This window comes from Heterocephalus glaber, unplaced genomic scaffold (assembly GCF_053883595.1).
Source record: "Heterocephalus glaber isolate CG9 unplaced genomic scaffold, H.glaber_assembly_v1.0 deba00001564, whole genome shotgun sequence".
In the NCBI taxonomy this organism is placed as follows: Eukaryota; Metazoa; Chordata; class Mammalia; order Rodentia; family Bathyergidae; genus Heterocephalus; species Heterocephalus glaber.
In genome coordinates, this window is record NW_028258351.1 from 19,507,823 (window position 1) to 19,535,336 (window position 27,514).

The following is a 27,514-nucleotide window of genomic DNA, read 5'->3' on the forward strand; positions in this document are numbered from 1 at the left end:
AGGAGGAGGAGGAGGAGGAGGAGGAGGAGGTGGTGGTGGTAGCGGTGGGGGAGGCGGGCGGGCGGTGGGTGGGGGGGTGGTGGGGGGGCCAGAGCCACAGGATGGCTTCCCCTCTGAGGGACGAGGAGGAGGAGGAGGAGGAGATGGTGGTGTCGGAGGAGGAAGAAGAGGAGGAAGAAGAGGGCGACGAGGAGGAGGAGGAGGTGGAGGCGGCCGATGAGGACGATGAGGAGGAGGACGACGAGGGAGTACTCGGGCGCAGGCCGGGCCATGACCGGGGCCGCGACCGCCACAGCCCCCCTGGCTGCCACCTCTTCCCGCCGCCGCCGCCGCCCCCGCCGCCGCCGCCGCCGCCGCCCCCGCCGCCAGGTAAGCGGCAGCACGACTCCCCCCCACCCCGAGTGGGAGCCGCGGGCGCGCGAAGCCGGTGGGTGCCAGGCACCCACCGCGCGGCCGAGCCGCGGCAAATCTAAAGCAGGCGCGGGCGCCGTCTCAAGCTGGGCGCCCCGCGGCGGTCCGGGCTGTCCCCGCGGTCCGGGCGGCGGCGGCCGCGGGGCCAGGCCTCCTCCCCTCCCCCGCCGCTCCCCTCCCCCGCCGCCGTCGCCCGGGCTGAAGAGCGCTGGGCGCGAGCTGTGCGCGCGGACCGGGCCACTCGGTCGCGGCTTTCAGGGGAGCAAGAGGAGGAGATTTTTTTTTTAACCCTCGACGGGGAGGGGGTAGGCAGGAAACGGCGGAGGCGAAACCAGGGCCCCCTCCCTGGCCAAGCGAGGGACCGCCGAGACCCTGGCGGCCGGACGGAGGCATGGGGGAGGGGCGCGTGGGGGAAGGGCAGTCGCGCGAGCGCCCCTCCAGCTATGGTCAAGTTGGGGTTGCGCCAGGGCAAAGTCGGTTTCCGTGTGTGCAGTAGTCCGCAGTCCTGGCCCCCCTCCGTTGGGGACTTGGACAAGCTGGGTAGGGACAGTGTCCACTCCCCCCTCCACCTGCGGTGATTTCTGTGCCCGCCAACTCGGGCATGTGGTGGCACTGGGCGGGGGTGTGTGTGTGTGTGAATGTTTGTGGGCGGCCGATGAGTAGGGGCAGGTGGTGGCCACACTTTACGCAGACCACTTCCTGTAGTAAGACTTGAGCCTACCCCTCAGCCGGCTGTAGGACCGCGAATCACTTAAGATTAGGGGATGAGCAGCGAGTATCTGGGGAGCTAGATGCACCCAGCTCCACTCCCTTCATCTCTACTCTGCTCCTGGCTCTTTTGTGTCAAGTGCGGCCCCCTCCCCCTTCATGACCCCGTCTGTTTGGGGTGGCCGAACTGCCCTGCTGTGACTCGCGTGGCTGTCATTCACTGTCACTCAATCGCTGAGTCCACCCACATTCTGATCACGTTGGGGGGCGTGAACTGCTCACCCAGCTACTCTTCAGCTTGACCATCACTCAGCACCCCTCCCCCAGAATAAGAAGTCACCCTGCACTCTGGGACAGCGCTCTCAGGTAGTGGGGTACCGACTGCTGCCCGGCACCAGGCGCCCAGCAGTGGTTCCCCTCAGACCACTCTCCTCCTGGAGGGATCTCCAGTCCTTAGGATAGGTGAGCTTTTTGGTGTCCAGTGTCTGCATCCCCTGGCTGGGGACATCCACACCCCCAGCCTCTGGCGGCTGACCAGCACAGATGCAACAAACGTAGTAACGTCCATTCTGATCTTTGTAAAACTGTCGTATTGATCTCTGTGGCTTATGTGGCACCATAATTCCTGTCTAGTTGAGACAGTCTTTGAGGAGCAAGTGGGGGTTGCTTTCTTGGGGTGGGGTATGTGTTTAATGGAGACTGTGTTTAAGTCTTCCACTGCCCCCGAACTTGTCTGGAAAAATAAAGTTTTGAAAAAGTTATCCCAGAGAGCCGGCAGATTTCGCAGGAGGGAAAAGAAAGAATCATGGGGAGAGGGTTGCTGGTAGGGTGGCCTACAGCAAGGTGCTAAAACGAGGGAAAGAAAGGATGTCAGGTGAGCTAAGGAACTGGCAGCTCTCAACTATTTGTATTCGAACTTGGAATCTGTTATTTGTGTTTTTGACCCTGGATATGTAAGACAGAGGAGCATGAAAGAATCTAAGGTTCAGATGGGTCTTTGTGTCGTACTCCCTCCTCTTTTCTCTTTGCTTTCTGAGTCCATGAGAAGAAACATCAAACGCCTTATTTTTATATTGGAAATGAAATCCCACCTCCCCTGTCTCCCTGGGCAAGGCTGTCTCCCTTTCAGCCCTCTAAGTCAAATGAGTGATACACCCCCTTAGATGACTTTCTTAGGTAAAACTTTGGGAAAATATTTTTTCTTTTGGTACCGGGGATCGAACTGGGGATATTGCTCTTGCGAGGCAGGTGATGGAACCACTGAGCTAAATCCCCGGCCCAGGGAAATATTTTTAGCCAGTTCATTATCTCTGTCTGCCTAAGTGTGGGGAATATAAGGTTCCTCTGCGGAATCTGTTCAGGCTGCCCTCTCTCATCCTTTTCTTGAATGTGAATTTGTACACGAGAGCTTTCCATTGTTTTTAAGTCTGGCTGCTTTGATTCTCACCATTTTGTTTTACATTCTTACCCAAGACCAATTTTATCCCTTCCCCCTCTCTCCAGTCTCCTTACATTGTCAAACGTTTAAAATAATAGCACTCGTGTTGGTGGGGGAAGGGAGCAGGAAGCCAAAAAAAAACAACTCACTTCTTCTCCCTCCCCCTTCTGGCAAGTCTAGAGAAATAATATAACATAATATATAGATGTGATTCCTTGGGGTGGGGGTGGGGAATGATTGTGGGTGGTGCGGAAGATTCTGGTAGTTTCTTTGCAAAAGGTCTGAAAATACAAACCCACCCCCTGCGTGCACTACGCATGTGCAGCAGACCTATTATGGAGGTTCGTTGTGGGGGAGGGAGGGGAATTTGAGAAAAAATAAATATATGTGTGAGAGATTGATGGTGAGATTAGAAGGAGCGAGGGGCGGTCAGGAGGCGAGGCTTGGGCCTAGGCTCCGCCCGCCGGTTTGGACTGTCAGGCTCCGCCTTCTCTCTCCCCGCCTTCCAGAGATCTGAGCCGGGATGTGGGAGAGTCTGGGCTTCGGGCCAGCATTGAGTGGCTGCTGAGACAGAGGTTGGGACTTAGATTTGCTTTATTACCCTCCCTTGCCTTTCCTCGCTGTTCTCCTTTGCCTCTCCCCGCCACCAGTGTCCATGCCGGCCCTTGTTGGGGAACCTCCTGCTGGGCGGGGTGTTGTGGAGTTGACAGGCCCTCACCCCTGGCTGGGGGTGACCCAGGCCACTTCCCTGATCTTCAGCCAGTTGGCCTGCCCTTGCTGCTGCCCTGGCGGCGTCCGATTCTATGTTCGTGTTAACCCAAGTCCCTGGGGTTAAGAGGTGCCTGGGGTCTTCCTGACTTTCTACTAGAGACCCAGCTCCGTTTTCACACCCGGCTCTGGGCAGGCAGACCCCTTCCACACCCACACCCGAGTCTACAGTGTCTTTCCGAGTAGGGGCCACAGAATGCTGGAATTAAGAAGAAAGATAGTGGGCTGGGGATTTAGCTCAGTGGTTCCACTGCCTGCCTTGCAAGCACAAGGTCCCGAGTTCGATCTCTGGTACCAAAAAATAAGAGGGAAGATAGCATTGAAGGAAGGAGGGGTCTGGAGTTTGAGGCAATGGAAACTGAGGACTCTGGTGTTCTTTTTCCCTTGCCTGATGAGGGAAGGATTGTGTGTCCTAGAGCAAGAGGTCGGGCCAAGCCCAGCCCAGGCTTTCCCCTCCTGCTACCGCTGCCTCTGCCTGAACAAGACAAGTCTGGCTGGTTAGTCTAGTGTTTGGTGGGGGTATGTGTGTGGAGGGTGTCAAGGCCCCATGTCTGTGTGGCATAGTCTCTTCCTCTATGAGAAAGTAACTGTCCAGCCCCCAGGCCTCAACAGTCTGGCAGGGGTCTGGGAGAATAGGATGGGGGCCATCGGGGAAGAACTGGCTCTGGGCCCTCTGACAGAGCCTTCTGAGGAGACAGCCAGGTACAGGCCATGCTCTGGATTTGTACTCCTCCTGAGTGCCTGAGTGCATGCACACAGGCATTTAAGAATCACATGGGAGGGGGGTTGTTGTCTGTGCCTATATCTTTGTTTTGTTTGGTCTCCTGTAGGAATGGGGGGGCGCTGTTTTGCCTGAGACAAACTATGGAGGTGAAGGTTGAAACCAGGGGTTATGGGAATAGATTTGGAGGCACAATCCAGGCCAGTAGGGAAAAGGACTGTGGAGACTATCTCATGGGCAGACTGCCTCATAGGCAGCACTGTGATCCTGTGGGCAAGAAGTGAAAATGAACAACTGAGGATTTTTTCCCCCTAGGAGTGTGTTGGGATGATGGGGATGCTGGTGATTATCTGAGGAAATGTAAATAGAAGCCTTCCTCTTGGCAAAGAAGATGTCAGGGCCCCAGGGTGTTAGTGTGAAAACCCAGGTGTCCACCTTTGGCTCTCCCTTCTCAGCATCTGGCTTAGGGAGCTGCCAGCTTGTGTCTCCCCACTCCAAGTGCTGGGGTCAGGCCAGGCCAGCAGCTGGGCATGGCTTCCCCAGTTCCTGGGCAGGATGCCAGCTGGCAAAATGAGAGGGAAGGCAGGAGGAGCCCTGGCGGCAAGTGAAAGGACCTGCCACAGTCAGAGCCCATGGCCTAGAGCCTGGTCCCTTGTTAGTAGAAGGGGAGAGAAGGGAGTGGTTTTGGCTGCTCTTCCCTCCTGACCCCTGACCTCTCTCATTCAGAATCAAGAGCATCCCAGAGTACTCGAAATACTCCACTGAAATACTCTGCCGTGGCCCATGAAGGTCAGCAAGGTTTGGACAAGTTAGTGCCTGGGTTCCTAGAGTGTGTGACTAAGGCAGTAGGGCAGAAGGTGCTGAAAGGGCCTCTGAGACTGGGAACCTAGAGGCTTAAGTTTTTCTATGTTCTCTGCTTCAAAGATAAGGATGACATTCGGCTGCTGCCTTCAGCATTAGGTGTGAAGAAAAGAAAGCGAGGACCCAAGAAACAGAAGGAGAACAAGCCAGGCAAACCAAGGAAACGCAAGAAACTTGTGAGTGTCAAGAATTCTGAACTCTGTGGCAAGGCTCAGGAGACCCATACTAGGGACCAACATTTTCTCTGCCTCTTGTTACCTGGATGGGAGGTGTCCTGAAGTCAGGAAGGTTTGGTCCCCCCCTCCACTTCTCTATATCTCATGGCTCTGGGGCCCTAACCTCTCATTCTATAACCAGGTAAAGAGTCCAGTTGTCAATGTTACTTGCCCTAGTGTCAGGGAGAACCAGTTGAAATCACAGGCTTGGAGGAAGACTACATGAATTAGGAGCTAGCAGTTCTGTGTCTTCCTGGGCAATTTATTTAGCTCTCTGTGCCTGTTTTCTTACCTTTAAGAATTGAGGGCCAGGGATTTAGCTCAGTGGTTCTGGCACCTGCCTTGCAAGTGTGAAAGGTTCCGAGTTCAATCCCTGGTACAAAAAAAAAAAAAGAATTGATAGGGCCAGGGATTTAGTTCAGTAGTGCCACACACGCATGCCTGCCTTGTAATCCGAAGGTCCTGAGTTCGATCCCTGGTACCAAGGAAAAAAAAAAATGGATGAACATGCTGGGTGTGGTGGCACAGGCCTGTAGTCCCAGCACTTGGGAGTTTGAGGCAAGAGGATCACCGTGAGTTGGAGGCCAGCCTTTACTACATAGTGAGTTCAGAACCAGCCTGAACTACATAGCAGGATTCTGTCTCAAACAACAAAACAACCCACAAAAAAATGGATAAACAATTGAGTTGTTATCTCATAGGATTGTCATGAAGATGCAAAGAGATAAAACATGTTACGTGCCAAGAACAGTTCCTGGTACATGGCAAGGATGAATTTTTTTAAAATTTCTCTTCTTTAGGACAGTGAGGAAGAATTTGGCTCAGAGCGAGATGAGTACCGGGAAAAGTCAGAGAGCGGAGGCAGTGAATATGGAACTGGACCAGGTCGGAAACGAAGACGGAAGCACCGAGAAAAAAAGGAGAAGAAGACAAAGCGGAGAAAAAAGGGGGAGGGAGATGGTGGGCAAAAGGTAAGTAGAACTAGAGAGTGAGGGTGAGGAATCAGCATTAGAGAGGAGGAGAAAAGCCTTGGGTGAAGTTTGTAAGGGATAGGGACTGGACTAGAGAGGGAGCCAGAAGCTGGTGGGTAGGTATTGAGGCATGTGGGGTTGCCAGGAGCACTCACCTCACCAAAACCCCACTCAGCAGGTGGAACAGAAGTCATCCGCAACTTTGCTTCTGACCTGGGGCCTGGAGGATGTGGAGCATGTGTTCTCCGAGGAGGATTACCACACACTCACCAACTACAAAGCCTTCAGCCAGTTCATGAGGTGCAGTGGGACTGGGCACCTTTTCCAACAGACACTTAATTTTGAGAGGCCCTGGATGCCTCTGAAACCTGATGAAAGCTAAGAAACTGCCCTCCAGAGAAATTTCCATCACACACACACACACACACACACACACACACACGCAGTTTCCAAAATAATTTCAAGGCACTCTTGTCCAGTTAAGAATCCTTCACTTCTGGGGATGGGAGAGAGTGGAGATCTGTGTTAGGTTAGGGAACTCTAGCAACAATATAGTGATCTCCCTCCTGTTCCAACAGTTTCATTTCCCACTGCATGACTTCTCTAGGCTAGACCTGGAAGACACTATCAGTGTTCCAGAATTTCCATTCAGTTATCAAATCCTCTACCATTTCCTTAGGTCTGTTTTGCTTGAGCTACAGTGGCTTTTGAAGTAGAGAATAGTCAAGATGTGTTTTGGGGATGAGGCATTTTAACATAGCAGTTCAATCCTCTGGTAGCAGCTGCTGAGATTTCAGGCCCTGGTTTCATCTTGGGCAAGTTACTTAACTTTTTTGGATACTCAGCTTCCTCATCAGTAAAATAGGAATAATAATAGTACATATCCCATAAGAGCCTGTGTAGATTTGGTGGGATAATGAATGCAAAGCCCAAGTACAGCTGGTGCGTGGCACCAAGGGAGTGTTGATTGGCAGTTCTTAGTAATGTCTCACCTATCTCACTTCTAAAAATGACACTTTTGTTAGCACCAGAGGTCACACATGTCCTCATAAGATTTAACGCCTTGCCCAGAGCAGAACAGTGTGGCCTGTCTCTCCAGATTCCTTTCTTCAGGTCTCATGGAACCTAAGTAGTAAAATGCAGAGAAACATAACAAGAATGTTATTATGAGGATAAGACCGGACATAATGTATGTGAAAGTGTTTTATGAACTGTGAAATAGATACGAAAGTATTTTGTGTTGGCTTTATTCCTTTTTACATTTTGTGCTTTTTTATTTTGTTTTGTTTGTTGAGACAGGGCCTTGCTCTGTAGTTCAGGCTGTCCTTGAACTCACTGTATAGCCCAGGGGGATCTCAAACTCCTGGTGATCCTCCTTGTCTAAGCCTCCCAAGTGCTGACATTATAGGCCTGCACTACCATGCCTTACCTATATTTTGTGCTTTTAGAATCTATTTTCTTTTTTATATCTTTTTCAAACCTTTTCTTTCTTTTTAAGCTTTTTATTTATTATTTAAATTGATGTTTTTCTGTGTGTGTGGAGAGGGCTTTTTGTTTTGTTTTTTTCGAGACAGGGTCTCCCTTTGTAGGCTGGCCTTGAACTCACTATGTAGCCCAGGCTGGCCTCACACCCTTGGTCATCTTCCTGCCTCAGCCTCCCAAGTGCTAGGATTATAGGTGTGTGCCACCATTGCTGCCTAAATTGATGTTTTTCTTGATAGAGCCACCCAGGAATCCTAACACACATACAATAATACTAATTGATGTGGGGCGAGAGCAGGATTCCCAGACCATCTGTGAAAGGTCAGAGTTTTCTGCTTCTATATTTACAGGCCCCTAATTGCTAAGAAGAATCCTAAGATCCCAATGTCTAAGATGATGACCATCCTTGGGGCCAAGTGGAGAGAGTTCAGCGCCAACAACCCCTTCAAAGGGTCAGCAGCTGCTGTGGCTGCAGCAGCAGCCGCAGCAGCAGCAGCTGTAGCTGAGCAGGTGTCAGCTGCTGTCTCGTCCGCCACCCCCATAGCACCTTCCGGACCCCCCACCCTTCCACCACCCCCTGCTGCTGATATACAGCCCCCACTCATCCGAAGAGCCAAAACCAAAGAGGGCAAAGGTAGGAAACTCTTCTTCCAACAACTATCACCCTATCCCCCATACCACACATCTAAATTATAGTTTAGGACTCTTGCCTTCCTGGCCCCAATTGCTGGAGGAGCAATACTTTCCATGGAGGGGGTCTTAGTGAAACCATAGTTCACAGATGAGTCCAGAGGTCCTTGTCACTTCTGTCCTTCCAGGATGTGTCATGGCCTCTGGTTCCTCTCCCCTTGACCCTAATCTCATTCAGGTCCAGGCCATAAGAGGCGAAGTAAGAATCCCCGAGTGCCTGATGGCCGCAAGAAACTTCGGGGAAAGAAGATGGCACCCCTCAAAATCAAACTAGGGCTGCTTGGTGGCAAGAGGAAGAAGGCAGGCTCAGTGAGTAGCATTTCCTTGTCTGCTAAACACCTGGGTATCAAAGGCTGGGGTCCAGAAAACAGGAGTATCTGAGGGAAGCTGGAGCAGGGAGCCCAAGGCCCAGTGGGCGGGGGTGGGGGGAGAGAAATCAAGTCTGCTTCACTGACACCCATGGGGCTATGGGCAGTATGTTTTTCAGAGTGATGAGGGTCCCGAACCAGAGGCGGAGGAGTCAGACCTGGATAGTGGCAGTGTCCACAGTGCTTCAGGTCGGCCTGATGGCCCTGTCCGTGCCAAAAAACTAAAGAGAGGTCGGCCAGGAAGAAAGAAGAAGAAGGGTAAGGGGTGGTAAGGGATGTGTGATCTTGTTAGTCTGTCTTCCTCTCCTTCCTTTACTGTCTTTTCTTAGTTCCAATTTGGGTTTTTCTGTTCAACTTATCTGTCTTTCTCTCCCTCCATGAATCCTTGTTTTTCTCTTGTTCTCTTTGTTCCCTTTGCCTTCACTGGGGTATGACAGTCCTGGGCTGTCCTACAGTGGCCGGGGAGGAGGAGGTTGATGGCTACGAGACGGATCACCAGGATTACTGTGAGGTGTGCCAGCAGGGTGGGGAAATTATTCTGTGCGACACCTGCCCTCGTGCCTACCACCTCGTCTGCCTTGATCCTGAGCTTGACCGGGCTCCTGAGGGGAAATGGAGCTGCCCCCACTGTGTGAGTACCTTATACCCTCAGAGACCCACCCATGTTTTTCCTCTTTGCTTTCAGTTATCTTCTTCCCACTTGCAGATGTCTGGGTTTCTTAGTAACAGATGTCTCACATTTAAAATCCTATTTGGGTCCTTTCCCCCATTCCTTTTCCTGCAGAATCAACATTTTTGGAAATTGGGATGTCCTGTTTCTTAGTTCCCACCAGTCTGCTCTATACTTCTAGGATTCAAGCATCCTGTCTTTGCCTCTGTCTTGCAGTCTCGCTCCTTATTTCTATCTGTGTCTGCCTTTGACCTCTCAGGAAAAGGAGGGGGTACAATGGGAGGCCAAGGAGGAGGAGGAAGAATACGAAGAGGAGGGAGAGGAAGAAGGGGAGAAGGAGGAAGAAGATGATCACATGGAGTACTGCCGCGTGTGCAAGGACGGTGGGGAGCTCCTGTGCTGTGATGCGTGCATCTCCTCCTACCACATTCACTGTCTGAACCCTCCCCTGCCCGACATCCCCAATGGTGAATGGCTCTGTCCCCGATGCACAGTGAGTAGAACTACCCCCTCTCAGCAGTTTCTGTCAGGCCTGACCCTTTCACTCATCTCTGGGACACAGATGTCTAGCCCTTCCTTTCTCTGCCCTGTCCCTCTTGTTGTCCTACCTGCCTCTTTCTTTTTTTTTTTTTTTTGGTACCGGGGATCAAACTCAGGTCCTTGCGCTTTCGAGGCAGGTGGTGGAACCACTGAGCTAAATCCCCGGCCCTGCCTCTTTCTTCTTTCCCTGAAGTGTCCAGTGCTGAAGGGTCGTGTGCAGAAGATCCTGCATTGGCGCTGGGGGGAACCACCTGTGGCAGCACCAGCCTCACAGCAGGTAGATGGCAATCCAGATGTCCCACCTGCCCATCCTCTTCAAGGCAGATCAGAGCGAGAGTTCTTTGTCAAGTGGGTAGGACTGTCCTACTGGCACTGCTCCTGGGCCAAGGAGCTTCAGGTACAAGGGCCCTTCCTTTCCCTCTCCCCTGGGACCCCAATTGCTGCTATTCCCATTCTCTTACACCTCTATTCTTTGGGCTTCCATATTCTTTATTATCCCTCATTTCAGTCCTCTGGTCCTGTACTCTTTCAGCTTCCTTGCTTTCCATATGTGGTTCTCTTAGACTCTTCTCTCCATCTCCCATTAGTTTCCTTTCCTCTCCATTTCTGTTATTTTTTTTCCCTTACATGTTATACAACCTTCCTTAACTTCATTTCTTTGCTTATTTTTTCCCATGTTTTATTAGTGTCCCCAGTCTTAACCTTATTCCCTGCCTCTTTGTGCTTCCTATAGCCCCACTCAGGCCCTGTCTTCTGACTTTATTCCATCTATTCATTTTATTCATTCTCCTACTTTGGTTTTGATTATTTGTCTCTCATCCATCTAATTTCAAAGCTTCCTTTCCCCATTCCATTCACCCTAATGGGCCTCTTCCTTGTATCCCTCTGTCCTCTCTGGATGTTGGGGCTATTTCTTCTCCCTTTCTGTCTGCATCAGCTGGAAATCTTCCATTTGGTAATGTACCGAAACTACCAACGGAAGAATGACATGGATGAGCCCCCACCCCTGGACTATGGCTCTGGTGAAGATGATGGGAAGAGTGATAAGCGCAAGGTGAAAGATCCACACTATGCTGAGATGGAGGAGAAGTACTATCGTTTTGGCATCAAACCAGAGTGGATGACTGTCCACCGTATCATCAATCACAGGTGAGTCCTTCCTCTGAGGGAAGGCTGACTTGGAATATGATACTGTTACTGTAGCAGTGCTATCTGTTGCTTAACCAAACTGAACCTTGATAACCCCTACTGTAGCTTCAGTCCTCTTGGCCTTGCTTCCTGTGGGGGAACGGGAAGAACCAAGAGGAAAGAGGAAAGTCCAGCCCAGCACTACCTTATTTGCCCTTGGCACTTCTAATCTCCAGTAGTATAAGACATGACACATAAGTTGGGGGTATGGGCATGAAAATAACATGAGAAGCACAATTCATCCAGACTAGTGCTTTCAAGCATTCTTCTTAGCACTAATTACTGCCTAATATTGGTTTGGGTTTTTTTTTGGTACCAGGGATCGAACTTGGGTCATTGCACTTGCGCAGCAGGCGGCAAAACCACTGAGCTAAATCCCCGGCTGTTACTGCCTAATAATTATGCTATGTATATTTCATTGCCACCTTCCTCAGTAGAATGTGAGCTCCATGAGAAGACAGGGTCATTTGTCTGTTTCATTTACTGCTAAATCTAGTGCCTGGAACAGTGCCTCAGAACTAGTAAACACTCAGTAAATACTGACTGGGTGAGCAAATGACAGAGACAACTCTTCAGGGACATTTTGTGATAGTTGATGTTTAGCTGCCATCCTGAAAAAGTTAGCACAGTACTTCAGCGATTCTAAACTTCTTTCCAGTGGCCTCCTGTGGAGGGTGAGGTGACAAATGCTTCGTGTTTGCTGATACTTGTGTTTATCAGGACTTCTTGCTCTTTGTGATCTGTATTATTTTTCTCTACCTGCTCCTCTTCTTGGCCTCTTGCCCTATAGTGTGGATAAAAAGGGCAATTACCACTATCTCGTGAAATGGAGGGACTTGCCCTATGACCAGTCCACATGGGAAGAAGATGAAATGAACATCCCTGAATATGAAGACCATAAGCAAAGCTACTGGAGACATCGGTGAGAGAGCCAGGTCATAGATCAAAGGCTAAGGATGGAGCATGAAAACTAAAATGAAAATATATTAGAGACAGACCCAAACTAGAGTTTAGGGCAGTGGCAGTCTAGGATGGGTTGATTGGGTGGAGTTGATAAAGAAGCAGTATGTGAGGAACAGAAATAAGATGAGGCCTGAGTAATAGGTAAGAGGATACTGGCAAGTGAGAAGGGTTGATTCTTGAGGTAAAAATCCAAGGGGTGGGGGTAAAGAGCCTAAAAATATATATATATGAGAAAATCTAGATTATGGACAGTAGGAGGTAGGTGTGGAATGCATTCTGAAGATTAGGAGGGGTTCTAAGGACCAGGCCTCACTCAGAACTACTTTTTTCCCAGAGAACTAATTATGGGGGAAGACCCTGCCCAGCCCCGCAAGTATAAGAAGAAGAAGAAGGAGCTGCAGGGTGACGGACCTCCCAGTTCTCCAACTAACGATGTAAGACTCTTAACTGGCCTTTCTCCCATCACTGGAGTCATGGTGATTGAAGATTTCCCTGGGACTATGGACAGAAATTCCCAGAGTTTCAGTAGTTTCTTTGAAAAATAGCTCTTCCATCAGCCTTCAGCCTTGCCCTGAGACTAGCTAGGAATTTTGACAAGGGGCTGGGCATTTAGCTCAGTGGTTCTGCTGCCTGCCTCAAAAGCGCAAGGTCCTGAGTTCGATCCCAGGTACGAAAAAAAGAGGAATTTTGACAGAAGAGTAAGAGAGGTACTAGAGATAGCAGCTCAGTGGGGCTCTTCCACCATCCAGCATGCTACTGAGTATTGCTTTAAGGAGTGAGGGGGAGAGATTAATGACTGGAACTTCATAAGCTCGGGCCATACCAGAGGAAATTGTAATCCAGTTTGATACCAGTGCCAGAGAGGAGGGAAGAGACCAAGACCAGAGGAGCCCCCTACTGTTTCCTTGAGCTTTCTGACTTCTTGACTCTACAGCCTACAGTGAAATATGAGACTCAGCCTCGGTTTATCACAGCCACTGGAGGCACACTGCACATGTATCAGCTGGAAGGCCTGAACTGGCTACGCTTCTCATGGGCTCAAGGCACTGACACAATTCTGGCTGATGAGATGGGGCTGGGCAAGACCATCCAAACCATTGTCTTCCTCTACTCACTCTATAAGGAGGTGCTGGATTCTCTTCCTCTCCAGGGGGGTGGCAAGGCTGAGGCCCAGCTTGGACGAAGGCAGGGGGTGGAGGAGAAAGTAGCATAGCAGGCAGCAGATTGGGATGTATACTCTGCAGCCTGGACTGATGAGCCCCATCCTTGACTCCCAGGGCCACACGAAAGGCCCCTTCCTGGTGAGTGCCCCGCTCTCTACCATCATTAATTGGGAGCGAGAGTTCCAGATGTGGGCACCCAAGTTCTACGTGGTGACATACACAGGAGACAAGGACAGCCGGGCCATCATTCGTGAGAATGAGTTCTCCTTTGAGGACAACGCCATCAAAGGTGGCAAGAAAGCTTTCAAGATGAAGGTAAGCTCCTCTACCTCATATGTTCTAAAACCCTCAGATCTATCATTTGTTTGGCCCAGATTCAGTTTGTCTTCACTTGCCTCTTTCCCTCCTTTGCTCCACCTGTTCTCATTCTTCTGTACTCCATAGTAGGTATTCCCCAGTGTGCACAGACCTGTCAGTACAGACATATGGGTGGAAGTTTTGAGGGTCATGGTCAGTTATCCCAGCTTGGATTTGAAGTTGGAGAACAGAATAACTGACTCCCTGTGGGAGGCACAGTTAGGACAGGGTATCTGGGTAAAGAATGAGGGCTGGAGTTGTAGGTGTATAGGTGTCAGGTGGCTGCTGAGTGGGCAATGTTCTGTTGGCAGAGGGAGGCACAGGTGAAGTTCCATGTTCTCCTGACATCATATGAGTTGATCACCATTGATCAGGCAGCTCTTGGTTCTATCCGCTGGGCCTGTCTTGTGGTGGATGAAGCCCATCGACTCAAGAACAACCAGTCAAAGGTAGGTTAACATTCCCAGAGCTGAGAAATATGAGGCTATGGCCTCCTACTTTCTCTGATCCTCTTAAAAAAAAAATTAGTTCTGGGGACTTTTTGTGGTTTGGGAGGCAGAGTTCCTGGGAACCTCTGGTAAGCAATCTAGGGAATTTGGACTCTCTGATCCTGAAGGAAATAGGAGCTGGGAACAGGGAAAGGTCAATACAGTGGGTCAGCCACTTGCCAATGATAAGCTGTTCTACCTGCATGTTTTTGCCCCATTTTGTAGTTTTTCAGGGTTCTCAATGGCTACAAGATAGATCATAAATTGCTGCTGACAGGGACCCCACTACAGAATAATCTAGAGGAGCTCTTCCATCTGCTGAATTTCCTCACTCCGGAGAGGTTTAAGTAAGTGGCTCACTAAGGGGATCTGGCAGAAGATTAATCTGAGGTGGAGAATAGAGCCTGGAATCAGGACAAAGAACTTAACCTGTTCATTTCTTTATCTCTTCCTGGCTCTTAGCAACTTGGAGGGTTTCCTGGAGGAGTTTGCTGACATATCCAAAGAGGACCAGATTAAGAAATTACATGATTTGCTGGGGCCACACATGCTGCGAAGGCTCAAGGCGGATGTCTTTAAGAACATGCCAGCCAAGACAGAGCTCATTGTTCGAGTGGAGCTAAGCCCAATGCAAAAGTGAGACATAGTGCAGGCTACCTAGCGCAGGATTGGGGATTTGCTGGAAGCTTTCCAAGAGTTGGTGACTGGGTACAATATTACAATTGCTTCCTTTATTATATCTCTTCTACGCCCCACCCTGGTCTTTAGGAAATACTACAAGTACATCCTGACTCGAAACTTTGAGGCCTTGAACTCACGAGGCGGTGGGAACCAAGTGTCACTGCTTAATATCATGATGGATCTTAAGAAGTGCTGTAACCACCCATACCTCTTTCCTGTGGCTGCTATGGTAAATACAAAGAACAGGCACCTCAAATGCCTGAGTCTGGAAACCCAGGAGGGGCCATGTTGAGCACAGGGATAGAGCCAAGCCAGAAGTCAAGGACCTGATTTCCAGAGGGGTGGGATTTGAAAGGTGCAGAAGCTGGATTTGGGCTCTGGCTGTCTAGGCACAGTAAGAATAAGGGGACATGTTTCCCAATCCACTCTTCTCTATTCTCCTCCCGTTTCAGGAGTCCCCAAAACTCCCCAGTGGGGCTTATGAGGGTGGAGCGCTTATTAAGTCATCAGGGAAACTCATGCTGCTGCAGAAGATGCTGAGGAAGCTTAAGGAGCAAGGACACAGAGTGCTCATTTTCTCACAGGTGCTCCATCCCTTTCATTCTCTATCTGCTTTCTGTTTCCCCCTCAACAGCCAGACTTTAGTTGTTCCCTTCTTTCCTGTGGCTGCTCTGGTATAACAGATTGGGAGAGCCTGTCTGTAAGAGTGTCTGGCATATTTGTTCATTCTTTCCCACTGATCCTGGTTCCCAAGATTGTTGGAAGTTGAAATCCAGCTCCCTTTTAGCTGTACAGGGGTAGCATGCCTTCTTGGTACTTCTTCTTCTACCTTACTGTTGGGTGAGGATGATATCTCTGAAATCTTTCCATGGGTCTCAGAGAAACTCTTGTCTTAGGAGAAATTATCTTAAATCAAGAAAGTATGGGAAGAATGTAGAAAAATGAGAGGCTGGGGATGCCAGGAGGAAATATACCCAGGGAGCTTAAGATAGTGCCGGGGTTCACACGTAAGGATTAGGATTAAGAGTAAAGGGATATTGGCCCTAAGAGTAAAGGGATAGGGGCCAGGAATTTAGCTCAGTGGTTCCGGTGCCTGCCTCTCAAGCTCAAGGTCCTGAGTTCAATCCCTGGTACCAAAAAAAAAAAAAAAGGATAGTTCAAATAGATCCATCCAACTGCATTGGCATTTCAGACTCCTTTCTTTTCCTTTGCTCTAGATGACCAAAATGTTAGACTTGCTCGAGGACTTCTTAGACTATGAAGGCTACAAGTATGAGCGCATTGATGGAGGCATCACTGGTGCCCTGAGGCAGGAGGCCATTGATCGGTTCAATGGTAAGGGGGAGGTGCCTTGGTCCCTGGTGGGCATCAGAGGCCCAAGAAACCTGTGCCATCCCCCTAGGATGGGAGGGAGACTGGTGTATGAATATTAGATACTGAGGCTTTGAGTTGGGGGCATGGCTGATTGTAGTCAGGGGACATCTAGCAGCAGACAGAACTGGTCAGTATAGGAAAAATGTGGCCTTATTCTCACCTCCTAGCTCCTGGGGCCCAACAGTTTTGCTTCCTCCTGTCTACCCGAGCTGGAGGCCTGGGCATCAACCTGGCCACTGCTGACACTGTCATCATCTTCGATTCTGACTGGAACCCTCATAATGACATTCAGGTGGGAATTTATATCCCTTGTACCTTTCAGCAGGGAGATACATGTTCACAGAGGGTATCATACTCTGGGATAGGTTAGATAAATCTCTTCAGGGAGGGAAAAGGGCACTCTCCCAACATCCTCGTTTCCCAAACATGCAGCTGCTTCTCCCCTGGCCCACCCCTACTTCTTCCCACCCCTGCAGGCCTTCAGTCGGGCCCACAGGATTGGCCAGGCCAACAAAGTGATGATTTATCGGTTTGTGACTCGTGCATCTGTGGAAGAGAGGATTACCCAGGTGGCCAAGAGAAAGATGATGCTGACACACCTGGTGGTGCGGCCCGGGCTAGGCTCCAAGGCAGGCTCCATGTCCAAGCAGGAACTTGATGACATCCTCAAATTTGGCACTGAGGAGCTGTTCAAGGATGAAAATGAGGGTGAGAACCTTTTCTGCTGCTCCCTGAAGGCAAGCCCCTGTTCTCCTCTGAGCACTTTTCTTTCTGGAAAAATGCAAATTCTTTGTACAGGCTATGAGGGAAGAAGGCCCTTCTTTCCAGTGGTCCTTGGAGGAAGCTTGGCTTTCTAAACAAACAAAACAAAAATGCTTTCACATGGGCTTGCAGAGAAAGAGCCTTCCCTCTAGAACCCTGTGAGAAAGAAACACCATAGAGCTTTTCCTCTGCCCTTGCTAAAGTTGTGTCTGAGCTTCTGGTTGGAACCCTAATTTCCCTTTTGTTCCCTGTCTCCATCAGGGGAGAACAAAGAAGAGGATAGCAGTGTGATTCACTATGACAATGAGGCCATTGCTCGGCTGCTGGACCGGAACCAGGATGCAACTGAGGACACTGATGTGCAGAACATGAATGAGTATCTCAGCTCTTTCAAGGTGGCACAGTATGTTGTGCGGGAAGAAGACAAGGTGAGAGGTTTTGGTCCAGGCTCTGGTGGTCCTGTCTGTCTGAGGCCATCTCTAAAAGATAGTGTTCTTTTACCAAACCTTGAATTGGCGGGGGGGGGGGCTTATTTTTTGTGTTCTCCACCTAGTCCCCAGCAAAGATCGATAGTGGGCCTCAACCAATTTCTTAGTTTTATAGCTGAGACTGGACTTTGGAGACAGACTTGGGTACAGAAAGTTCTGATAAATACATAAGGGTACCTCCTGATTTCAGTGCAAGAGGAAGATAGAGGGAAATAGAGGGGAGGTTTAGAGAGGGCAAGAATGCAGAGGGAGAAGCACATTGCAGGTAAGAGATGGTAAGGGAAATGTGTGATGTCCCAGAAACTTGATGCCAAGCTAAGAAGGGGACCTAGGAGCAGTGAGTGGGCAGGATTTGGCCAAGGCAGGAGAGTAGGAATTTTGATGCCATCCAAGGACTTGTAAGGAAGGATGCTGCTTCACTCTGCTGCCCTCCAGATTGAGGAGATCGAACGAGAGATTATCAAGCAGGAGGAAAATGTGGATCCTGACTACTGGGAGAAGCTGCTGAGACATCACTATGAGCAGCAGCAGGAAGACCTAGCCCGGAACCTAGGCAAGGGCAAGCGGGTTCGCAAGCAAGTCAACTACAATGATGCTGCCCAGGAGGATCAAGGTGAGGAAAGCCTTAGAATGTAAGAGATGAGAAGGGAGGACACAATGAGGAGGCCAGAGCCAAGAGGCTAAGAGGGCAGGGCCTTGCCCTGCTGAAGCGAGAAGTGTCACAAAGGGTCAGTAGGAATTATCCCAAGGTCAGGTGGGTTTGCCAATAATTTAATACCTTGGGGTTGCAGAGGGATCCTGGGAACATCCAGAGGTCATTGCTGATAACAGCTTCAGCTCCTGCCTCACTCTTCAATCATTGTTAGAGTGACAGAGCATGAGGTGCCCAGAGACCACAGGTAGTGAGTACAGATGGTTCAGGATAAGTGGCCCAGAGTCACCCTGTGGGGAGTGAGTAACCTGGCATTCCTGGGAGGGCAAAGGCTGAGGTGGAGATAGAGAAGTCCCCATGGGAAGGAATCCAGGGGGAAAGAGCCCCCGCATGTCTTATCAAAGAGTCATCACTGACTACTGAGCCCTCTGTACCCTCACAGATAACCAGTCAGAATACTCAGTGGGTTCAGAGGAAGAAGACGAAGACTTTGATGAGCGTCCTGAAGGTGCCATTTTTTCCTGACTTTCTGCTTAAGCTCTTTCCATTTCACTTCCCAACTGTTGTTGTTTTGTTGTTTTTTGAGTCAGAGTCTCACTTTGTAGTCCAGATTGGTCTTGAGCTGTGTACCTCAGGCTGGCCTTCATCGCATGACAATCCTCTTCCCTCAGCCTCCTGAGTGCTAGGATTACAGGTGTGTGCCACCACATCCAGCCCAACAATTTTTATACTAATAAAAATGCTAAAAGGAAGAAATGCCCATAATCTCTCCACTGTTAAAATTTGGAGTGTATAGCCATGTAGACTTAGATGCTTTTAGATCCAGAAAGGTGGCTGGGTATGGTGGCACGTGTCTATAGTCTGAGCTACCCAGGAGTCTGAGGCAAGAGGATCCCTTGAGCCCAGGAGTTCAAGGCCATTCTGGACAAAATGGCAAGATCCCATTTTAAAAAATATAAAGAAGGGGCCGGGGATTTAGCTCAGTGGTTTCGCCGCCTGCTGCGCAAGCGCAAGGACCCAAGTTCGATCCCCAGCACCAAAAAAAAAAAAAAAACCAACCCAGAAAGGTTACATTATTTTACCTTCCCCCCAGTTATCTTGCCTGTGTTGAACATTTGCTATTAATTTTTAAATATGACTCGATTCTTTTAGATTCATTGAGTAGGTATTTCTGAAATACTCAGAAGAAAATTTGAAGTGAACATGGCACATACTGTTCTGTGTTCCTTATTTTGTGGGAGTAGGGTATAGGGGAGAACTGATGCTTAGAGAAGGTGATGGTTCTACTATTAACTAGTGTCACCCATACCCTCAGGGCGTCGACAGTCAAAAAGGCAGCTACGAAATGAAAAGGATAAGCCACTGCCTCCACTGCTGGCTCGAGTTGGGGGCAACATAGAGGTGAGAGTTGGGCCCAGATCTCTTATGTGTTCTTTAAGCAGAGAATGAGGGCTTGGCAGTGGGTGAAGGGATGAGGTAAAGCATTGGAAATTGGTGTCTGGGTCACTGAGGGTAGAAAGAACTGAGACCCCTGGTCATTTATAGCCTTTGCCTCCTTGCCCCACCCTCAGGTGTTGGGATTCAACACCCGTCAGCGGAAGGCTTTCCTCAATGCTGTGATGCGCTGGGGGATGCCACCACAGGATGCCTTCACCACGCAGTGGCTGGTGCGGGACCTGAGGGGCAAGACTGAGAAGGAGTTTAAGTGAGTGTGGGTGATTTAGGGCTGAGTTGGGTGAGGAGTAAGGACTTCAGTGCTGCTTTCTTCCTCTTGGCCGCCATATGATGTGACCTTACTCAACTGATCACCACGTTCACTACCCATATAGTATCTCCTGGCTTGGTTTCCTGGGAGGTGGGCTCAGCCTATTCCACTTCCCCTCAGCCAAGCCTAGAGTAGAGGCCTGGCGTCCTCCCTCATGGGAGAGGCAGTTGAGGAAGGACCCTCTCCTGGGCTGGCCTAGCCTCACACTTATTTGGCCATGATAGCCTCGAAGGAGGAACCTGGTGGAAGAGATGAGGAGCTGACTGATGGGGCCTAGGAATGGAGTACAGTACCAAGACCTAGGAGGTGCAGGGGGCAGAGGGAGAGTTAGGTGGGGAAGTTAAGATTTGGAGGGCTGGTAAGAGTGAGAGGCCCAGTAGAGAAGCCCTGCAGGTACCTGGGGAGTCAAGGTTCAGGGGTTTGGTAATCTCTGTGCCTCCCTCACTGCTTCATTTACCTTCTAAGGCTTCCTAACCTTCCTCCCACCCCCATGCTCCTCAGGGCATATGTGTCTTTGTTCATGCGCCATCTGTGTGAGCCTGGGGCAGACGGCTCTGAAACCTTTGCTGATGGGGTCCCTCGGGAGGGATTGAGTCGCCAGCAGGTGTTGACCCGTATTGGAGTCATGTCTCTCGTCAAGAAGAAGGTATCAGTCTCCCCTCACCCTGAGACTCACTCTAGCCACTTAAGCTCTTTCCTTCCTCTACCTTCTATTCCTGAGTTTTATGCTCAGGCTGGTGGAAGATATAAGGGACCAGAGCTTCCTGTGTATCTAATGCCTGTAGCTGACTCCTGTCCCTACAACACCCTTTCCTAGGTGCAGGAGTTTGAGCACATCAATGGGCGCTGGTCAATGCCAGAGCTGATGCCTGACCCCAGTGCAGACTCCAAGCGCTCCTCCAGAGCCTCCTCTCCTACCAAAACATCTCCTACCACTCCTGAGGCTTCTGCTACCAATAGTCCTTGCACCTCTAAACCTGGTAAGCAGGAGTTGGTAAGCAGGGATGGCAGAACAAATAGAAATGAAATCAGGAGTCAGGCTGGGGGAACCTCTGCCTTCTTTATTAGTCTGTTTTGCATGACTATAATGAGATACATGAGGTCAAGTAACTTTATAAAGAAAAGTTTCTTTTAGTTCATGGTTGTGGAGGACTAAGGTCAAAAGGCCACACCTGTTGTGGGCTTTTTTTTTTCTTTCCCCAGTGCCAGGGATTGAACTTAGGACCCTGCCACCTGCAAGACAGGCATGGTACCACTGAGCTAAATCCCTGGCCCTGTTGTGGCCCTTTCTGTCAGAGTCCTGAGATAGTGCAGGACATTACATGACAAGAGTATGCATGTGTTCTAGTCTCGGTCCTTCTTAGAAGCCACTATGATTTAGTTATAGGGCTCTACCATGATGAGCTTATCTAATCTTAATCACCCCCCAGAGGTCCCATCCTTAAATACTATACTCAATTAAGTTTCCACCCTCTTAATGCCTCACACTGGGGATTAAATTTCAACACATGAACCCTTGGAATACATTTCAGCTTTATTAAAAACCTTAGCACTCACTCTGCCTTGTCCCTGTAGCTACTCCTGCTCCAAGTGAGAAAGGAGATGGCATAAGGATACCTCTTGAAAAGGATGAAGCTGAAAATCATGATGAAAAGCCAGAGAAGAATAGCAAAATTATAGAGAAGATGGAAACAGAGGTGTGTACCACCTGGCTCCCTCTGAGGAGAGGAAATAGAGGGATCTGCAGGGGTTCTGGCAGCCAGGTGCCTGGGAGCCCTTCAGCTCATTTTAACTCTTGTCCTACTCCAGGCCGATGTCCCCAGCCCAGCCCCATCACCTGGGGAGCAGCTGGAGCCAAGGAAGATTCCTCTAGATGACGAAGTACCGGGGGTACCTGGAGAGATGGAGCCTGAACCTGGGTACCGAGGGGACAGAGAGAAGTCAGGTGGGCACATGGCCTTATTGGTGATGAGGGGATTAGAATTCGGGAGTTCCCTCTTCCGGAGTCAGGGGATGAGGTGACATCCTCCTTTCCTATCCCTTCCCCCCTCCCACAGCCACAGAACGGACGCCAGGAGAAAGGGGGGAGGAGAAGCCGTTGGATGGACAGGAACACAGGGAGAGGCCGGAGGGGGAAACGGGGGATTTGGGCAAGAGAGGTAATGGGTGGAAGGACTGGACATCTGGGCCCCTGAGAGGGTCAAGGGAGGTGGAGTTGGGGGGACCAAATGCCTGGGTTCTGGGTGGGTAGCTGTTGGAAAGGCCAGTACAGTACAGGTAGTTAGTCCTGGGATATGGGAGGAAGCTGTTCTGAGGTGTGAGTGGTGTCCCATCTACCCTAGCAGAAGATGTAAAAGGGGACCGGGAGCTTCGACCTGGGCCTCCTAGAGATGAGCCACGGTCCAATGGGCGCCGTGAGGAGAAGGTGGAGAAGCCTCGGTTCATGTTCAATATTGCTGATGGTGGTTTCACAGGTAAGGGAGGTTCTCACCTCTATCTGGTCCTCATGGGGACCTGCCTGTCCTCTTGAAGTTTCTCATTTTGCCTAAGGCTGCCCTGCTGCCTTTAATTCCAGGTACCTTCCAATGAAATGGTGCATGCTGACTCTGATCCTTGCTCTAAATCTTCCTTAAGTGTACCACCTAACTCCACAGCTATCTGATCCCACCTTTAGTCTTAACCTGAACCTTGTTTGCAACTAACTATTGCTTACCTTTAATGTAGCCTTTATCCACTCTTCCAGAACCTTTACTTTTTTTTCCAGTACCAGGGATTGAACTCAGGACCTAGAGCTTGCCAGACAGGCATGGCACCACTGAGCTACATACATCCTAGCCCAGTCCAGAGCCTTTAGTACTCTGTTAGTTTCCTGTTCATACCTGTCAGGCTGGATATGGTTTGCAAACCCCTGATGCCTTCTCTTTTTTTTTTTTGGTACCAGGGATTGAACTCGGGACCTTGCACTTGTGAGGCAGGCAGTGGAACCACTGAGCTAAATCCCCAGCCCTAATGCCTCTTCTGTTTGTTGTCCTCTCTTCAGAGCTTCACACACTGTGGCAGAATGAGGAACGGGCAGCCATTTCCTCAGGGAAACTCAATGAGATCTGGCACCGAAGACATGACTATTGGCTTCTGGCTGGAATTGTCCTGTATCCTTTGATACAGTGCAAGGAAAAGGTTCTCTCAACCAAGAGAGAGGAGAACTACAGAGAAGTAGAGCCCACACTAGGGAAGGGGGCCGTGCCACACTTTGGGGAGATCATGGGTAAAAGGAAAAGTGTTCACAGCTAAACCCATCCATGTTAAATTCCTTGATGGTTCCCTTTCCTTCATCGGCAGCCATGGCTATGCACGGTGGCAAGACATCCAGAACGATGCTCAGTTTGCCATTATCAACGAGCCATTTAAGACTGAAGCCAATAAGGGGAATTTTCTGGAGATGAAAAATAAGTTCCTGGCCCGGAGGTTCAAGGTGGGGATAAGAGAAGAAAGGAATAGGTTGACGAGGGGATTGGGTCAATAATAGGACCAGCTCTTCTCAAAACCCAGGAAAGGAAGGTTAACACCTTGAGGCCAAGACCAGTGTTAACCTTGTGTTGGAAACTGGCCTGGATCAGGATTGATGCAGGGGTCAGAGTCAGTGTGGAGAGGAGATATGGGTGCTGTGGGCCTGCAGTGAGTGCAGGGTGAGGCTCCAGTGCTGTGTCCTATCCAGGTGTTGCTCACCTGTGGCTGGCAGAGCCCTGCCTTCACCCCTACCCCCATTCCCTCAGCTCCTGGAGCAGGCGCTGGTGATTGAGGAGCAGCTGCGGCGGGCGGCCTACCTGAACCTGTCACAGGAGCCGGCGCACCCCGCCATGGCCCTCCACGCCCGCTTCGCCGAGGCTGAGTGCCTGGCCGAGAGCCACCAGCACCTCTCCAAGGAGTCGCTGGCGGGGAACAAGCCGGCCAACGCCGTCCTGCACAAGGGTAAGGGCCGCGGTGGCCCCGCGCGGGGGAGGGCCCACAACGCTGCGTAAGTCTTCACCCCGCACCCCTTTAAATCTTCCCACCCCTTGCCCCCTTTTCCCTCTGAACCACCCCCTCTGACCTCTAACCCTACCCTGACCCACCTGGCACCCTCTTGGTTTTTAGCTTCTAGTACTTGTGCAAACCAACACTCCTCTGTGCCTGAGAGTGTTCACGTCACTGCCCAGCAGGGACCTCCCCAGATGCATGTCCCCTCCACACAGTGGGATTTTTTCCCCCTGGCTGTGCTGCACACCTGCCATGCTGCTAATGTCACCCAATTTGAGACCTTGGATTTTGTGTACACCATAAATGTCCTTAGCTTTGATCTCACAGGTCACATTCCCTCACATCACTCATTCCATGAGGCAGAAACTACCGCCCATCTGCCTCTCCAAGCCTACCCTATGAAACTTCCCTTTGACCTTCAACCCTTTTCCCATACCCTCTTACCTTGATAACTGCAGATTAAATCCCAAAGCCCTCTAACCATTAACTCTGCCTGGTGTAGTGACTGACTCCTGGCCCCTTTGATCCCTGTTCTAATTCCTGAAATCTGTAATGCTGACCCTTTAACCTCCTTCTCCCCTTATGTATTAAAACCTTGATTCCTTTAATCTTTGACACCACTGACCACTTCCCATGCCTCCTGACTATTTCCTCCCCATCATCCCCAACCCCCAAACCTCGCTCTTCCAGTATGGGATGTTCTGACAACTCCCTGCCCCCCTGTCTTCCAATGTCCTCCCCTACCTCCCTTTTCTCCACCTTTCCTTTTTCTCTCCATCTGTCCTCTCTGGTGGTCTGGTCTGTCTTATTCCTGACACTTTTGCTTTCCAATGAGTTGCTTTTTTTTCTTTACTTTCTGTCACTTTCTTCTGTCACTCGGTCTCTGGTTGTCATCTTTGTCATCCTGTCTCTTTCCTACATCTGTCCATATGACTCCTTGTCACTTTTCCTGGCTCCATCTCTCTCTTTCCCTCTCTTGCCCTTCTTTCTCCGTGGCCCGGGCCCCAGTTCTGAACCAGCTGGAGGAGTTGCTGAGCGACATGAAGGCGGACGTGACCCGCCTGCCAGCCACGCTGTCCCGAATACCCCCCATCGCAGCCCGCCTTCAGATGTCCGAGCGCAGCATCCTCAGCCGGCTGGCCAGCAAGGGCACGGAACCTCACCCCACACCGGTAACCCTCTTTCCCCCTAACTCATTTTCCCTGTTGGTGCTCCTCTTGCACACACACACACACACACACACACACACACACACACACGCCAGACTCCTATACCATATGGAAAAACAACTTGCTAGACCTCAGTCTTCACCCTTGAGTGAGTCTCCCTGCCTCTGTCACACCCTCAGTATCTCCAGAGTGTGGCTCATGTTCCCATACAGCTTCTTTTCTCAACGACTATGGACTAACTAACCTCAGCTTGCTCTCTATTCCAGGCCTTCCCCCCGGGTCCCTACGCCACACCTCCGGGGTACGGGGCAGCCTTCAGCGCCGCACCCGTAGGGGCCCTGGCCACCGCAGGCGCCAATTACAGCCAGATGCCAGCAGGGTCCTTCATAACAGGTCAGCTGGTGGTTTTCTAATCCCTGCTTCTTTCATTCTTCCTTTGCCTAGCTTCATTCCTGCTTGGCTCCTTTGTCCTCCAGCCCAATTTTTTTTTTTTGGAAGGATCCAGTGTTTTAGGGAATCAAATTGTTCTGGGCTTTGTTCTATCCTCGTTGTTAAAAACCTCACCCAGGATTTTAGTAGTTCTATTGGCCTTGCATCTGGGTTACCTCAAGGGAAGCAAAATCATAAGAGGTAGAGGAGAACATTGTTCAATCATGTGGCAAGAGGAAACTCAGAGAGAGGTGTTTGCCCTGGTCTTCCCACCCTTATATCCAGGAAAATCAGAAGTGTTAGGAGGTGACCTATAGGTGAGGATATGCTATTGTCAGGAGTGATGTTTGGGAGTAATTTGGGAATTGACCATTCCTTACTCCCTTCCTAAACAGCCGCCACCAACGGCCCTCCAGTGCTGGTGAAGAAGGAGAAGGAAATGGTGGGGGCACTGATGTCAGACGGGCTGGATCGGAAGGAGCCCCGAGCCGGGGAGGTGATCTGTATAGACGATTGACTGGATCCCAGGCGTGCCCTTCACCCAGGCCCCGATCCCGAGGCCGACCCCTTGCCCAGGCTCTGGGGCCTGATGCCAACCTTCCACCTTCCCCACCTGTTGGGCCACTACTGGGCTAGGTGCCCCTCTGCCCCTCTATTAACTCTTTCTTCAAGCAGGGCCCCTTGTCTTTCTCCACCCCAGTGCACCTTTCCCACCAAGCTTTGAAGACTGTGCTGGTGTGAAGAGGTCTGGATGGAAGATAGTTAGCAGGGTCTTCCAAATACCTTTATCCCCCACTGCCAAATATACACAGCTTCCAATAAATGGTTGTGGGGAGGAAAGAGGTGGACCCTCCCTAGTCTCTTTGCCTGCAATATCAGCTCCACCTCCTGCAGAAGTGGGTACTAGCCATGCCTGGCCTTTAAGAACTTCCATGGGGAAGAGTTTCAAAGGGAGGGGGACTTTTAGAGAGGGATGAAAATGAGCCCTGGGAGGGAGAAGGGAAGAGGAGGGGTGGCTGCATGTTAACCTTCCCCTACCTCTCCCCAAATGGAGGGTGGAACAGCTACAAGGGAGGAAGTCAATTGCTGTTCAGCCTCAGAATAAAGGCGCCATTCACTCGCTCAGTTATCTCCTGTGTACCAGCATCTTGTGTTGGGAACTTTCTCCTCCTCCCTACGCACCAAGGACCACCCCCAACAAAAAGTTGGATGGTAACTCCCTCAAGCCAAAGAGGAGCTCCCCAACCTGTTCTAGGAACCCAGGTAACCTAGAAAAGGAAGTGGGCCAGACCTGGGGGCAGCCCCTAATCTGGGGGTCTAGGCCTGGATACAGACTAAATGTGAGCCATGCAGGCAGGGGGCCTAGTCAAGGGACTCATATCTGTGGGACCAGAGCAACACAGTGGAGGCAGACTAGGGAGATGTGGGCATACCCTACTTCCCAGGAGGGGCCAGGGAGTGGCAGTTTGCATGGCGAACCTTCCACTTCCTTTTCACTGCCCCTTCACTTTCTTGCTTCCCCTTTCCCAGTCTCTTTACACCCACTCCTGGTCTGTCCCAATCCCCTCTTCTGTATCAGGTTTATTGGTTGTACATATAAATTATACTTTCCTTTCTGTGTGCTCTGTTATTTTTGGCTGGGGGAAATTGGGGTAGGGAAAGGGATAAAGATTTCTTTCTGCCCTTTCATATTATCCATCTTTCACTTCAAAAATTTTTCAATCTTGTGACTTTCTTTTCCTTATTTTTATCTTTTGGATCATTCTGTAAAACTGGAGTCCTTGTGATGAGCTTAGTGTAGGGATGGAATGTGAGTAGCAGGATCCCTATGCGCCCTTGTATCCTTGCTTGGGTGCAGAAGGAGTGAAGGGCTTCTTGGACAGAAATGCAGCAGTAGAAGTACTTTACCTGGCAAGATTGAAAACTGCCTTCCTTCCATTCCTTTTTTAATCATCCTTTCCACCTTCAAAGTTGCTCAGTTCCCTTGAGATTCAGTAGAGGTCACTATAGCTCCACAGATTTGATCCCATTATGAAGCACAGGCACACACTTTTTTTAAGGGCGTGTGGTCAGACTTGTATAGCTTACCAAAAATTTCAACTGCTAGACATTTCTTGGCATGTACTGTTCACTAACAGACCCTCTCAGAATGAGCAAGGTCAGACACTTAGTTCT

The 27,514-nt window shown here is 50.3% G+C and overlaps 1 protein-coding gene and 1 non-coding gene across 28 annotated transcripts; both read left to right on the forward strand.

Moving 5' to 3' along the window:
- The first annotated feature begins 69 nt into the window (after window positions 1–69).
- Window positions 70–26,955, forward strand: Chd3 (chromodomain helicase DNA binding protein 3). Of its 27 annotated transcripts, none has more exons than XM_087191762.1 (41): window positions 70–369; window positions 4,773–4,835; window positions 4,971–5,083; window positions 5,923–6,093; window positions 6,269–6,393; window positions 7,926–8,209; window positions 8,444–8,574; window positions 8,741–8,891; window positions 9,071–9,264; window positions 9,563–9,796; window positions 10,037–10,240; window positions 10,781–10,992; window positions 11,822–11,953; window positions 12,329–12,428; window positions 12,929–13,120; window positions 13,272–13,472; window positions 13,826–13,963; window positions 14,228–14,349; window positions 14,465–14,638; window positions 14,771–14,912; window positions 15,136–15,267; window positions 15,901–16,018; window positions 16,225–16,349; window positions 16,534–16,765; window positions 17,081–17,247; window positions 17,743–17,920; window positions 18,402–18,467; window positions 19,275–19,360; window positions 19,531–19,664; window positions 20,226–20,370; window positions 20,542–20,704; window positions 21,300–21,421; window positions 21,534–21,669; window positions 21,782–21,883; window positions 22,067–22,198; window positions 22,765–22,873; window positions 23,064–23,196; window positions 23,498–23,739; window positions 24,432–24,913; window positions 25,177–25,303; window positions 25,735–26,955. In XM_087191762.1, exons 1-41 carry the CDS (start codon window positions 102–104, stop codon window positions 25,973–25,975), a joined length of 6,723 nt encoding a protein of 2,240 aa, XP_087047888.1. In that variant the 5' UTR covers window positions 70–101; the 3' UTR covers window positions 25,976–26,955. The 27 variants fall into 27 exon arrangements, with proteins under 27 accessions (XP_087047888.1, XP_087047887.1, XP_087047890.1 ...); XM_087191761.1 differs by having other exon boundaries at window positions 76–369; window positions 4,773–4,844; XM_087191766.1 differs by lacking the exon at window positions 70–369 and adding an exon at window positions 840–951.
- LOC147823905 (small Cajal body-specific RNA 21) lies at window positions 19,796–19,933 on the forward strand. The gene has a single exon (XR_015443327.1).
- Window positions 26,956–27,514: the final 559 nt, after the last annotated feature.